The sequence below is a fragment of the Stigmatopora nigra genome, chromosome 10, assembly GCF_051989575.1.
Source record: "Stigmatopora nigra isolate UIUO_SnigA chromosome 10, RoL_Snig_1.1, whole genome shotgun sequence".
In the NCBI taxonomy this organism is placed as follows: Eukaryota; Metazoa; Chordata; class Actinopteri; order Syngnathiformes; family Syngnathidae; genus Stigmatopora; species Stigmatopora nigra.
Genome location: NC_135517.1, coordinates 5,525,185 through 5,540,787, shown reverse-complemented (window position 1 = coordinate 5,540,787; position 15,603 = coordinate 5,525,185). Strand labels below are relative to the sequence as shown.

Below are 15,603 nucleotides of genomic sequence, written 5' to 3'. Positions count from 1 at the left end.
TAGAAAGAAAACAAAAGCTTGGATTTAAAAAAAACTATTGCAAAACAAACATTAAAACAACTTGGGGAAAAAGAAACACAGAAGAAATGGATTAATGTTGCATTTCTTGAATAGATCTTACATGTCATTTTTATTATAAACAATATTTATGGGAGGGAGTGATAAAAAATGTTGTACTTGTATTTTGTGCATATCAACAGATACACAAAACAGCACAACATCTTACACATTTTCACCTGCAACATACTGTACCAACTTTCAAATAACGCCTTTACGGTTGGCAAAGCAAAACACTTCTCATCTCATTATTATTTCAGTCACATGATTGCCTTATAAAATATGAATTGAGCTTGACTGCCCAGAATGTTGTAGAATCTCATTACTTTTCCATTAAGGCTGTGGGAAACCCTTATACCCAGGATAAAATTAGAGTCTCGGCAGAACTTCTGTCTTAAAGTAAAGTGCTGTTGAGCTCTACCAACGTTCTAAAGAAGAAATGGACTTCTATCACTATCAATGGCACTTATGTAGCACAACATTTTGGTCACGAACTTGATCCCTTTTATTTTTATCTACAATACATTGAGATATTATTAATTTTTTAACTTTGACTACTGATTGATGCTTAGGACTACCATTTTGCCAAACAATTTTAAAATGTGCACGTTTGTTTTATACTGTATATTAATACATGTGAAGACAATCATGGTATGGATTCCTCAAGATTATCAACTATAAAAAGAGTAGTAAAAATATATCCAACGTTCTCTATATAGCTGTACGTCATTTTAAATGATCAGATCTACATTATTCATAAAAATCGTGAGTGTTCCATCCATGTTGCGCTCTTATTAGTGCATAAGCTTGTTTTTTCATGAAGACTAAGTGAGATGGCCTGTTGACCCCTGCTCCAAGTATATTTCTTGTAAGTTCACCTTAGTTGTTTGTCTCCTCAGGTCCTCACAGTGCGGTATTAAAGTGCCCACCTAATGAGTACCAGTGTGGTGGGACAGAGCTGTGCATCCACATGAGCAAACTGTGCAACGGGGCTCCAGACTGTACCGATGGCTGGGACGAGGGACCGCACTGCCGAGGTAACAACTCTTTCACCTTTCACATATATCTTCACTGTGATGACACTTTGTCTTTCATCAAATGACTGTTGTATTTATTAATACCAGCGGTAAGCTGTGTGCTTATCTTTAAATTCCCAATTCAGCTATGGCCCTGCTGTGCCAAAACCTAGTAATAAACCTATAACGTGAAAGAGTGTTAGGCAAACTGAGAAAAAGTTGAGAAATAACTCCATGAAGAATAAGGAGATCACCGTGAAACTTTTTTTCCATTCATTTTCTTCACCGGCTATCCTCACACATGTCTTGACTTACTAATTATTCTTTAAGGCGACGGCTCCTTTGCCAAATTGGTTTGCTTCTGCAGTGCGATAACCTTGCCCATTCATAGAGCCACTCCAATGAGAGATGATAGGAAACCCTAACTCCAGCATGACAATTTAAAATGAAAAAATATCAGATACAATAACTATATTTTGGCTTGACTATGTCGAAGTAATGCATTCGCGGGCGCAATAGCTGTGATGTAGTTAGTGAAATGAGTGGCAAGTGATCCTGTCTTGTACAACTTTGAGAATTTGTGCATTTTTTCCAAAGCAAACATTTTCAGATGTGGTGGTTGTTTACATTGTTTTTTCTATCTTGCTTTACGAAACACATCTGATTTGTTGAGTGTTGAGACTTGTTTTGAAAAATTCCAGACATGTCTTTAATTTTAACTGCGGCTGCGCCAGCAAGCCTCTGAATCTTGCACAAGGAATTGCGTGCAGCTTGTTTTTCTTTCTTTTTTTTATTGGCCGTATTTCATTTGAGAAATGTTACTCACCACTAGATCTATTTTCCATTGACATCATATCAGTTACATTTCCCCACAAAACAGCCAAAAGGAACACCATAACAATAGAGTTAGTATGGTGTTAATACTAAAATAAATACATAATTACAGTATAGAGTCACATTTGTTTTGCCCGCTGTTTTTCCAATGCAAATCTTTATGGCAAACTAAGTCATTTACAATAGCCTGTTAGATTAATAGACTGCCTTTTTTCCGTGTGTTTTTTTACGCTTATCCTCACGAGGATCCAAAATTTGTTCAAGCTTTTTGAATGCACTTCAGGCAAGCCTGTGAAGTGGTACTGATTTAATAAATTAACTCGTAACGATTTTTGTGCATCGGCTGCACTGCCACATGCAAATCTATGGCCACATTTGGTAGTTTATTCCCCCCCACCCCCACCTCACTCACAACCACTATGTACTGCTGCACACACACTGACTGGTAAATATTCCTTTGAATGTGTGTACTGGCATCAGAATGAATTAAACCTGAGTCACATTACATTCACTGGATTTCTGCTCAAATTGATGCAGAAATCCTCTCTGTACCACCACCTCTAATACACTAATTACTTTTGATTCCAAACTATAATTTCATACCCTGCAATAGTGCATTATATCACTTGCACCAATATTGTTGATGTGTCATATTAATTTCTCTCCTGCCCCTTTTTTATTCGTCCACAGAGTTTATATCCAACTGCTCACTCATGGGCTGTCAGGATACCTGTGCAGTGACACCAGCAGGACCTGCGTGTTACTGTAAAAGTGGCTTTGAGATCAGCTCCGATAGAAAAACCTGTAAAGGTGGGTAATAATATATTTTCATGCACATTTTTTTCAAGCCGAATGGCACTATTTTCTGATTTGTTGTTCATAAGTATTTCCCAGACTTGTATCATAATTAGTATCAATTAATTGAATGAAATTTATTTGAGGCTGTTTTAATTGAAAGTCTCAAATTTAATAATGGTGGGAAAGAAACCATCATTGGACTATTTTCTGCAAATCATTTAAAGAAAACCCAATTAAAAAGGCACATTTTGATCCATGAGGAGGTGCTAATTAATCATTTACTGTAATGTAATATGGAATAAATCATTAACATGACAGTGGAATAACTGACAGTCCAAAAATACAATTGAAATTAAATTTATAATTATAAACTAAGCGCATATCGTGGCTATCATCATCCACTGACCTCATCTCCATTGAGAATAGGTGGAGCATTCTTAGCATCCTGTTTTTCTTGCGTAATTAAGTGTTGTGTATACCAATTTTGTCTCTAAAATTCTTTTGAAAATCCAACAAACATAATAAAATAAGTTAACATCAATAACAAAAATGTTGTTTGCTAAATCAGATTTGCAGTCATTAAATAAGGATAATAATCTCTTCCAATTCTGTCAATTCTTTTCTAAAATCATGTATGCACGTATATGTCCTGTGTAAATTTTATTTAACACTCATTAACTGGCTGAAGGGGCGATCATCGTGAGGATAAGCAGTTCTGAAGACTAACTTTTGGCTCATTTCTTTAGGGGTCGCCACAGCCAAGCAGTCAATCTGTGGAAATATGAATCTATAATAAGTTGAATTTGTTTTCCTCAGATTTTGATGAGTGCAATGTGTATGGGACGTGCAGTCAGTCATGTACTAACACTGAAGGATCCTATTCATGCTCCTGTGTGGAGGGCTACTTGTCACAGCCGGACAACCGCTCCTGCAAGGCCAAGAATGGTAAAAAGTCGCTGAGAGCAGCATCTTGGCCTGGACGCTATGAATATTCTGTTCATGTCCCCCGTGTTTATGTTGACTTTGCCCAGTCCCAGTAGACCGTCTGCCAGTGCTGTTGATCGCCAACTCCCAGAACATTCAAGCCACCTCTCTGAGCGGCACCACAGTCCACAGCTTGCTCTCCACTAGCACCAAACAAACCACTGCCATGGACTTCTTGTATGCTCAGGAAACAGTCTGTTGGATCCATGTGGGAGAATCCCCATCGTCCACACATCTCAAGTGTGCCAAGATTCCCAATCTCAAAGGCTTCACTGAGGAGAGAGTCATCAACATCTCTCTTAGTCTACATCGTGAGTACATCCCAATCATTGTGACTAGACTCTTTAGTCACAATTAACTTGCTTTTACAAGACAGTTGCTCTTTCAATTAGTGGGATCTGGGCATAAAATAGAAAGTTAATCTTTAATCAGAGGAGACAAGACAAACTGGACTGTCATGTAAAGTGTACCTAGTGGATCAAACCTCAAACTAAACCAATAGGAATCGGAAATCGGCCTGTGTGATTAATTAGATCAGAAGTTTAAGTCTGATTTAGTTGTACGTACTTAGTCTGCCCGCCATGTGCCACTTGTGCTACTGCTGGGATTTTAATATCAGACATGAACAAGTCAACGAATGCCCAGCCCCCCATTCTGTGAACTATACAAGTGGGTTATCAACAACCTGAATCAAGTAGTTAATTTAGAAGGTCCTCCTTGCACATATTAACACGTTATCATCAAGAATATTCTTGATTAAAATATGATTAAAATCTTCGCATTGTATTCTTCTCAAATATATTTTAATTAAAGCAGTTTATGGAGGAGCATCCCTTAGTTGTTGAGCAGACAGTGTTTAGTGTGGGTGCCTCTTGACCTTCTGATCGGGCCAGAGTTGGAGGTTTTTGTTCACTTTCCTCATGTGAAGGAAGCTAGAGAAACTAAAGGCAGGAGTGAACATACAGGAAATGATGCACATTTGGTTGGAATGACTCATGACCTCGGTACGCCACAGATGACTTATCCAGATGTGACTTCACCATTCTCTTTCTGTCTCTCTCTGTCATTTTAACTCATTCACTCTTTCCTGCTCTCTCCCTATTTCTCTCTCTATTATCTCCTGTAAAACTTTGTAATCACTCTCATTTCATTGTACACTAGGAAAACATACAATAATTTTGAAACTAAAGGCAGAGATAATTCATATGACTCAAGAGCTCCTTTGCTGAGCATCCTTGTAGTCAAGCTGATATGGGTTCAGCAGACACTGCACACACGAGGACTGATCCCAGAGCTGTCGCTAAGCCTCAATAGACTAGCTCTCCTCTCCCTGCACAGCCTGTACCGTGTACAGATCAGCACACATGCACCGCTTAAAATCTTATGAGGTCATGTGCTGCTAAAAGTCAAGGCAGTTGATACATTTTAAAATTCTTTGCATGAGTATGATGAATATGAATGGTTGTCTGTCTTTTCGTGCCCTGCGATTGTCTGTCCCCCTGCCTCATGCCTAAAGTCAGCTGGCTCCAGAAACTCCCGCGACCATTGTGAGGATAATCGGGTCAGAAAATGAGAGAGAAGCTCCCATACACACTCATACGCACACCATCACCATGAAAAATTATACATTTGTAGTGTACCTTTTAAAATCTCTACCTTCATTACCATCATGTGTGCAAACATCAGCAGTGTCAATGGGTGAATGGTAGTGTTTTTTTCCACTCTGCCTTTGCTTGAGTTTGTGATGTGTTGCCCAGATGCTTAAGGGGAGTGCCATATAGTGGGACAAGCTAAAAAAATGTGGTGAGAATCACAGTCTAAACTTGGCTATTCTTCTGTTGAGTGCAGACTTTGAAAACAAACACAAATTCAATATGATTGCGGATTGCTCCATGCATGTTTGACTGACCACATTGCTGCAAGTGGCTGTTTCTACAACTGTTGGTGTTCATTGGTCTGTTTTGTACATAGCAGTCTGTATGTTGTTTATTGGAGAGGGATGTACAATGTTGTATGGTTAGTCATGTCACTGCAATTTACGTTTCATGGCAGAGAGAAATGTTACATTTGGATTTATATAGAAAAACAGCAAATTAAGTACATTTTACTTTTTTTCAGCACAATCTTTGTTGGTATCGTTTCCAAAATTCACCAGTTGTATTGCAGTTTATTTGACTTTTTTAATGTACATGCACATTTGTTGCATATACTGGCAATAGGTGACAAGCCAGATGATTGTATTCTGTTTAATCAAGTTGTTATGAGTCGGTATTGTGGGATATCAACAACACTCATGAAGTGTACATGATGTATCGAGATCAGAGAGGAAGGAATGAGGTGTTGAGAAGGAAAGGGAATGGCTCAAATGAGTAAAGTTTCTCCTTTTAGAACCTTTGGCAATCTCCTTCTCACATACCTTTGTTTATACATGGCTTAATCAGTGAATCAATGTGTCGTAGGGCAGCTGGAAGTGTTTAAACAGAGCACTGTGTGTTAAAAATTAAGAGCACCTCTGGGATTACGGCCGCTGACTCCCATAAACCTCAGAAATGCTGCAAAATGGCCAAGTTTCCCTAGTGGAAATCAGATCTCTCTTTCCCTCCCAGCTTTTCCTCTTATTTTTCCCTCACATGTTGTTCCTTTCTGCTTCTTTCCTCCACCATTTTCACTGGAAATGTTTCTCTTTACTTCATTCATTCATATTCTGAACGGCTTATCCTCACAAGGGTTGTGGGGAGTGCTTGGAGCTCATCCCAGCCAACCGCATGCACCAGGCGGGACAAACCGCGAATTGGCGTCTACAATCCCAGCTCATACTCATATCTATGGGAAATTTAGAGGGATCAACCAGCCTACCATGCATGTTTTGGGGATATGGGAGGAAACTGAACTATCCAGAGAAAACTCACGCAAGCCTAGGGAGAACATGCAGACTCCACACAGTGAGGACTCAACTGAGATCGAAACATGAACTCCTGAATTGTGTGGCCAACGGGCTAATCTCTCGTCCAATGGGCCGCCACTTTTCTCTTTTACTCATACCAAAACATTCTCAGCACTGACACCTCCCTCTCTGCAACTAGAGACCGATTATGAAGGTTTTATTTAGACAAAGAATCTGCTTAGTCATTTCCTTCTTTGCAAATCTTTTCGGTATTGGGTAAAAAAAGTGGAGACTTTGGTCTGCATGCATCATCATGGTGGCCCAACTCATGCTGGAAAACAACCCAATACGGGACCCCTGCTGCACCACTGCAGCCCCATGGTGCTGTTTGTGTTTGTTTGAGGACAGTTCTGGGACGAGCCGAGCTCATTGCAGCTGTAAAAATAGATGTCCTGTGGATTTTGAAGCTCTGCTCTCCATTTTGCTTTCTCTAGTATGTCAGTCACACACCATCTAACGTGCTATTGAAATGTGGTCGCGCAACTGTCAGAAAGAGAATCGTCTTTATTAGTCAAGTATGTTAAAAACACTTTTTTTTCTCTCGGCCTGTAGAGCTGTTCCAGGAAAGCATTCAATGATATCACTAAATGGTAATAGGAATACGATTGCAAGCGACAATGACAACAACATCTGATTGGCTTGAATTTGGAGAGAATTTTGGCATTTGTTTTAAGGTTATTTGTACTTTGGTTGATCTGTCGTAACTAGTGATTAATTGCAGATTGAATGATGCAGTTTTATAGCAACTGAAATTGTAATGATACTTTGCATAGCTTCTCTCTGTATTTTTTATTTCTTTTGTAATTAGGTTGAGCTGAATCTTCACTTTAATGAGCATTGTCCTTGGCTTAGCGAAATGGTCGAAATTTGGCAGTAAACCATCGCGTCTTTGACAGGACATATTTTCTAAAGCTTATGGTGGATGTCACTGTGTCCGTGTATTCATCCTAACGGCGGGCTGAATGTTCAAAACGCTTTAATGTGTGCAGTAGATACAGTCTTGCAATTCCACTTTTGCATCATTAGTCTAGTTTTTCAGTTTTTACCAAAGGCTTTTCACATATGAGGAAAAATAGTTTGATCTTTAACTGAAATCTTCCCATGGGACCTATCACTTGTATTTTGTTACTCCTCTTAACATCTACCAAATGCACAGTATGTATTTTCCTCTAATTTAAAATAGATTCTTCATTATTTTTAGAAACATGAGCTTGGCTTTCTGACCTTTGCTCCAGCAAGTTATCTAAACCTGAAAACATGGACCACTTGCATTTATTGCTTAGCCACTTAGTAATTTGATGGCTCATTTCCTTTACTTCAACATGTGATCATGACCTCTTACTTGCTAGAAGTATTTACAACAACATCTCATGTTGAGGTTCTTTACAGGTCTAGAAGAAATTCAACTAATGCTAAAAATAAGTTTCTTTGCAAAGCCCTCCCACTGTCCTTGTATTCCCCTTATTCTCCTTTCTGTGCAGATGTGGAACAGATGGCCATCGACTGGCTCACCGGAAATTTCTACTTTGTGGATGACGTAGACGACAGGATCTTCGTGTGTGACAAGGATGGACAGACATGTGTCACCCTTCTGGACCAGGAGCTCTACAACCCCAAAGGCATCGCCCTGGACCCCACCATGGGGTCTGTGTGATGGCTTTTTCTTTATGCAAAAAGCAACTTTTATTGCTCCTATGAGCATTAAAGGCACTAAAGTCAATGTCACATGTTGCTAAGGAAAAACAATGCAAGGATAAGGGTAAAAAAAAGGTTCCATTACATCAGAATACATGATGTGCAGGCTCTAAGTAGTCCTTTAAAATGTAATTTTTGAAGTTGATCGTTATGAGGAGAAGTCGTAATGAACATTAATTAATTCAGGGTGTTCCATGCCTCTGGCCCAAAGCCAGCTTGGATAGGCTCAAACACCCCCTGCAAACCATGTGAGAATAAGTAGCTCAAAAAATGAATGAATGAATGAATGAATGATACTATGTTATGAGTCAGGTTTCATAGGGTACAGAAACTCACCGCCAGTTTCAAATTTCCACTGTATTAATATGCCAACCTGACTGCCAAGCCACCCTCAATAAGGTACCCTCTGTGTCTCTCCTCAGAAAAGTCTTCTTCACAGACTACGGTCAGATTCCAAAGGTGGAACGATGTGACATGGACGGCCAGAACCGAACCAAACTTGTGGACAGTAAAATTGTTTTCCCCCATGGCATCACGCTGGACTTGGTCAACAGGCTGGTTTATTGGGCAGATGCCTATCTGGATTACATTGAAGTGGTAGACTATGACGGAAAGAAGCGGCACACCATCATTCAAGGATTGCTGGTAAGGGCATCTACCACTAATCACGTTGGCATGTCTGCTATCTGCTCAGTAAAGGATGGGCATAGAAAAGATGGAGGGCATTCACTTTTTCTCCAGAGCAGCTGATTAATCGGGCCTAATATCAAGATGGTTAATGTTCCATGCAGGTTGCCTCAGAGAGTCGTTACCATGACGTTTACTGAGAGCTGTTGGAAGTAATGGCTTTCATTTATAGCCAATAAGCTTGAGGGCACACGTTATGTGTCGCTCTGTGTGTGGGACCCTTCCATTGTCTGTCATTGAGTCAACCTTATGTTAAAAAATAGTAACATTATCTTTAAACTCTTTCAAGAATGTAGGTTAGCAATAGGAATAAATCAAAGTGCTTTTATTAGATATATCATTTGGTTCACTATGCCCAGCAATCTGAAATAATTAAAAAAGAGTATCATGAATAAATATAAACAAACAGATAAATACATAGACATTTCTATTGAATAACTAGTAATATTTTGTCAGTCTCATTTGCTTGGAGAAAAATATTGAAAGGGATTTATGCTCATTGCATTATTATTAAACAATATATTAATTTTAATTAAATGATTGACACATTTTGATACTCAAAAATAGAAGTTATTGGAAAATACTATTAGGATATTAAAATTGCATTAAATATTTAACATTTGGATTGCATAATTAATGCATTTTTGGATCAAACTTGAAGGTGTACCTATCATGATATAGTCTGGCTTTGTAGATAAAAGCTAGTCCAGGTTTCTCTGTCTACACTATAGAGGATAATATTTGGATGATTTGGGGTAGCAAAAATGTAGTCTTTAAAATAATGGATTTGCAGTCACTGTGTCACCATAGCAGCACCCTGTCTTTCAGCCTGTGATAAGACAGAGAAATAATTCTCTGTCCCTTTCACTAAGCTCCCAAATCCAGTTGTGTGTACGTGTGCTTGTGTGTGGCTGCATCATTTATTGACCAGGTGAGCTCAGAGTTCTTCTCCTGACATCACATTCCTCTTTTTTGATGATGAGGTAGTCGCTATTTCTGTTATAAAAGCATGTAGCACTCAACTTAAAGGCAATTCAAGTTTCTAATCCTCCCGTTTTTTGCATCACACGGTTGAGTTCAGCACGTTACCATAGCAACAGCACCACTGTCACATTTTCTTTTACCCGCAAAGGATTCTATATGTATGGTGGACTATCAATGTATGTATAACGAATAATGGGAATTTCTGTGTGGTCTTATGCTGGTATTTAAAGCAAGACAGATTTACTTGTCTGTCAAACTGTTTTATAGCATCTATTTGAGGTGTCTTGTTGTGGACACACTGTACACATACAGGACATTTTATTGAACGCAACAAACCGAACACTTTCCAAATAAATCAAATTAGGACCGATATTTCAGACAAACATTATTAATATTGTGCTCCACTTAAAAAAGGCCACGGAAATATTCAAACATGCTTTCTGCATATGACAGCAAAAATACTATACACCCTGGCATGAAAACAATTAGAAATAGTTCCTTTCATTGGAATTTAAATGCAATCTACCTCTTGTTCGTGACAGAGCCCAATTGATAAAAGTGAAAATCGATTTTCTTTCTTTTTCTCATTCAAGATCGAGCATCTTTACGGGCTGACTGTGTTTGAAAACTACCTTTATGCCACCAACTCCGACAATGCTAACATGCAACCCAAGACCAGTGTGATACGGATCAATCGATTCAACAGCCCAGACTACCAAGTGGTGACGCGTGTGGACAAGGGAGGCGCGCTGCATGTCTATCATCAAAGACGCCAACCACCTGGTACACACCCTCTTTTGTCACGTATGATGAACAATTTCATGATTTCTATTTCTTTCTAGTCCGAAGCCATGCATGTGAAGTGGACCAGTTTGGAAAAGCGGGAGGCTGCTCGGACATCTGTCTTCTGGGAAACGGACATAAGACACGAACATGTCGTTGTCGGTCTGGATTTAGCCTAGGAAGCGATGGAAAGTCTTGCAAAAGTAAGTGGCTGTAAATGATAAGTGAACGAAAAATAATTACCTCTAATATGAGATATTGTGACTATTAGTTGTTGTTTTTTAACCTGACTTTAAGATGAGGGTTATTTTTTGAGTCCTGCTAGGGGTATAAAAGTTAAATTAGACCACACAGTAAGAGTAAAAATAAGAACTTGCTTATGTGTGTGACCTAGCCTAGGTCAAGTCCCTGGATTAAAAAAATAAAATAAAATAAACTTTCAGTAATTATATTGCAATACAAATCATCGATACACCATACATTTTAAAGGATATTGAGGTGAATATTAGTGATATATTAATGCAATAATGACTGGGAGTCATTTTAATCGGTGCATTGGAACCATTCCATTGGCACCATAGCAAAAATTGATATATGCGTCTAACAGAAAAATCTTTGGTAGCAAAATCTGTCAAAACACAAGCTGATTATGAGGAGTTTTAAAATTCAGATGATGAAAATTGATCTATTTACTTCTTCAGTTTTGATTAATGATTTACTGTTGAAGAGGCTCTCAAATATTATATACAATCTTCCATGAGTGACTACTTGTTATTCATTTGTAATCATGATAAACACCCAAGAATTCACTCCTAAATTGCATATTTGTTGTAACAACTACAATTTTCCCACTTTCTTGCTTTGCTTTAGAGCCCGAACATGAGCTCTTCCTTGTTTATGGTAAGGGTCGCCCAGGAGTTATCAGGGGCATGGACTTGAATGCCAGGGTTCCTGATGAATACATGATTCCTATTGAGAATCTGATGAAACCTAGAGCTCTGGATTTTCACGCTGAAAGCGAGTTCATTTACTTCGCCGATGCCACTAGCTATATCATCGGGCGCCAAAAAATTGATGGAACTGAGAGGGATACCATTCTGAAAGAAGGTGGGTTATAACGGCTCTGAATTAGAAAAAAAATTGAAAAAAATGTCCTTTTACAAGCACAGAAGATTTGATTATGGATTTTCCTCAGGGATACATACTGTTGAGGGCATTGCTGTTGACTGGATGGCAGACAACTTGTACTGGACAGATGACGGGCCCAAAAAAACTATCAGTGTAGCTCGGCTGGAGAAAGCCGCCCAAACTCGCAAGACTTTGATTGAAGACAAAATGACTCACCCTCGTGCAATCGTGGTTGATCCTCTGCATGGGTAAGTGAGACATAAGAATATTGTTAATATAATTACATACAATTCAAGGTTAAATAACACTTGTACTCTATAGTTTTTGTTTTTTTGCAATTCCATAACAAAATATGCATACACGACACTTGGGTGACACTTCCATTTAAAATACATCCTTGAAATATAGTATAGAGGAAGGTAGTGTTGTTTCTTTTATTTATTTTTTATTTTATTTTGTGATTTACAAGCACTGCAGTGCCATCATCCTTCTAGAAGGCAGATGGTTGTCACCATGACTGAAATTCCTCCTTCCTTGATGCATGCAATACTTTCTTTTCTATGAATTATTTTCAGAAATTGTTTTCTGGTGAAAATCCAATTGTATTTTTTTAAACATTTAGCCCCAAGGGGATTAAGCGACCATCATACTACTCAAATATTTTAGATCTCATACTGAGTGAACTGTTTAGCAGCTCATGAATGCATATGTGCGTGCAAACACGCTAATCCGCTGCTAAAAAATAGCCCAAAGTCTGCTTCATTTATTTAAGACCTGACTGTAGTTTTAGAAACTGTTACTCTATACTCCATTTAAAACCTTGGTGGGGAACTACTGTTAGGTCTTTAGTCAATGCTGCTCATTTTCTAATGTTTCTTTGTCCTTATTTGTAATCACAAAAGTACTTTGAGGAATAATGATGGGCCATTATCTCATTTATTCTGTTCTCGTATAATCATCTTCCATCATCTGGTGTTTCCCCTAATAATAATTGCAAGACCACTTCCAGACATCCCCCAAGGCTAATAATGTTGATTTGATCCGCTTGATAGACATTCATTCCTGCAATGGCCTACTTTTGTCACAATGACTCCCACCTTATAACCTTTAATTTCTTTTTACAAATTTTTAATAGTGCGCTCTCAATATAATCAATTATAGACAAGCATCTTCTTCAAATTGGCTAATAACAACAACAAAAAAGAAAAAAAAAAGAAAAACAGGTAGAAAGGTGTGCATTGGAGTTGTTTATTTTTATGTCCCAACTAAAAAGATGTTTTTCCCAATTGAGTTGAACATTTTATTAGTTAGAAATAAGACATTTTATAGTTTTGTGGTCAGCTTAATCCTACTGTGTATAGCCTGTCTTATTACCAAGACTTCATGAGCTTTCGCTTGAAAAATAAGCTTCACAGACACATGGCATGCACGCCCACCTACACAGATGGACACACACCTGACTGCACACTCGAGCACGTGCGTGCACACACACACACACACACACACACACACACACACACACACACACACACACACACACACACACACACACACACACACGTACACACGGGTATTGTTGATGGCATTACACAAGGGAATGGCACTAGCCTGCACTAATGCCTGAAATCCATCAGGCTCAGGCAAGAAGCGACATTTGTCGGACTAAGGGAAATTAAGACTGATGGTGGAAGGAATTAGTGTGTGTTATATAAAGAAAATTATTGGAATCCTTCTTTTGGTCAGTTAGTCTTTTAGGAGTGCAGCAAAAGCTTTCTCTTGCCCTTCAATTGGGATTTTTCATCATATAATTGTATTTCGGTCAGTTTTATAATGATAAGCCTGGTGGATGAATGGTTAGCAGATCGCCCTCACGGTGGAGGACCTGGGTTCGAATCCAGTTCGGTTCTCATTAGGCCCACGTGTCCTGCAGCCTGTCTCATTTCCACTTGGCTTTTTTGACATCCATTAGAAATTGTAGTGTTCAATTTAAATCAATTTAACGTTTCTGGAATGTGGCAAGGAAACCAGAGCACCTCGAGTAAACCCACGTAAGCCTAGTAAAAATATGCAAATTCCACACTTGAAGGCCTGAGGCGGGATTAAAATTTAGAATGCTAGAACTGTGTGGCAGATATGCTAAGCACAGATTCAAAAACGTGCTACCATCTTGCTTATCATTTGATTTCTGAGGCATTTATGAATAAATTCCAACTCAAAAAGTCAGCAGATATATATGAAGTAATTTGCACTTTAAATGCATTGGATATTGTATCACAAGTTCTGTAAACACAAAAAAAACTACACTAGTACTCATTAAAATCTTTTTTAATAAAGGTGGATGTACTGGACCGATTGGGAAGAAGATCCCAAGGAGAGCAAACGAGGAAAAATTGAACGTGCTTGGATGGACGGCTCCAATAGAAACGTTCTTCTAACCAGCAAGACAGTGCTGTGGCCAAATGGTTTAAGCCTGGACGTCCCACAGGGGATTCTCTACTGGGTGGATGCCTACTACGACCGCATTGAGATGGTCTACCTTAACACCTCAGAACGCAAGGTTTGTATTAGCAGTATCGCCATTATTGTATTGAGTGCTTAAGCCAAATAATAGACGCTGCTTTTGCTGTTCATGAACATAGAATCTTGAAATGATGGCATATATTTGGCATGCTCAGCTCATTAGCCACAGGGTTAGATTCTATCACTTGTATATATTGGGACATGCTTTTACTTTTAGCAGTATTTTACAATATGAACTATGTTCAGATGCTCTTATTTGTTTATTTATTCTGTATTGTGCAAATTAAAATGTAATCATTCGGGAAGCTTTTCATTCTCAGGTATTTTAATGGTTGTACTGTCAAGGCCCCCCAAAATGTTAACTGCTTACATTTTTAGTGTCATTAGCTGCGGGCAAGCAGAAGTTAGAGGAAAGGTCATTACTGTCTCATTTAATCCTCTTTGCCTGCTTTTCTTACATGGTCAGACGGTGTATGAAGGCCAGGAGCTGAACCATGCTTTTGGCCTCTGCCATTATAAGCACTTTTTATTCTGGAACGAGTACAGGAGTGGCAGCATTTACAAGTTGGACACCACTACAAGTACTGCCACCCTGCTGCGTAATGAAAGGCCACCTATTTTTGAAATCCGCATGTATGATGCTCAACAACAGCAAGGTAACTCTTTGTCCATAAATGCATGCATTGTCACTTGTCTCAAGGAGACTTGATGTATTTATACTCCTTTACATTCTTCATCTCAAGGTTCTAACGTGTGTCGTGTGCACAATGGAGGCTGCACCAGCCTGTGCTTGGCCATACCAGGGGGCAGGCAATGTGCTTGTGCAGAGGATCAAATACTTGACCCCACCGATAACACCAGCTGCAAAGGCAATTATCATACCTTTGAATTTGATTCATCTAACAGAAAACGAGCATTGCATTAAAATGAGCACCTGCATTTTATCATCACAAACCACAACATTAAGGACAGCCACAGAAGTGAATGATATCCACTATAAGATAAATGTCATAATGGGATTCTTGCTTTACATTTCTAGACTACAGATTCTATTATGATCTTTGTAAAGAATTTGCTAACCATTTAATGGAACTATTGTGTTGTTCAGTTGGTGTTTTTAATGTTGTGGTGATTTAGTGTCTTTTCCTTGTGTCTTTTCTTCATTTGTCCATG

At 38.7% G+C, this 15,603-nt stretch overlaps 1 protein-coding gene across 3 annotated transcripts in view; it reads left to right on the top strand.

Moving 5' to 3' along the window:
- The window catches only part of LOC144202555 (low-density lipoprotein receptor-related protein 1-like), a 72,780-nt gene that overhangs the window by 17,515 nt on the left and 39,662 nt on the right, over window positions 1–15,603 (top strand). For all 3 annotated transcript variants that reach the window (XM_077725370.1, XM_077725372.1, XM_077725371.1), the window contains 13 exons: window positions 957–1,094; window positions 2,598–2,717; window positions 3,522–3,650; window positions 3,737–4,000; window positions 8,115–8,277; window positions 8,751–8,973; window positions 10,593–10,782; window positions 10,842–10,985; window positions 11,653–11,889; window positions 11,978–12,158; window positions 14,245–14,467; window positions 14,897–15,086; window positions 15,174–15,299. In XM_077725370.1, coding sequence (XP_077581496.1) covers window positions 957–1,094; window positions 2,598–2,717; window positions 3,522–3,650; window positions 3,737–4,000; window positions 8,115–8,277; window positions 8,751–8,973; window positions 10,593–10,782; window positions 10,842–10,985; window positions 11,653–11,889; window positions 11,978–12,158; window positions 14,245–14,467; window positions 14,897–15,086; window positions 15,174–15,299 — 2,328 coding nt within the window. The remainder of the gene's footprint in view (window positions 1–956; window positions 1,095–2,597; window positions 2,718–3,521; window positions 3,651–3,736; window positions 4,001–8,114; window positions 8,278–8,750; window positions 8,974–10,592; window positions 10,783–10,841; window positions 10,986–11,652; window positions 11,890–11,977; window positions 12,159–14,244; window positions 14,468–14,896; window positions 15,087–15,173; window positions 15,300–15,603) is intronic.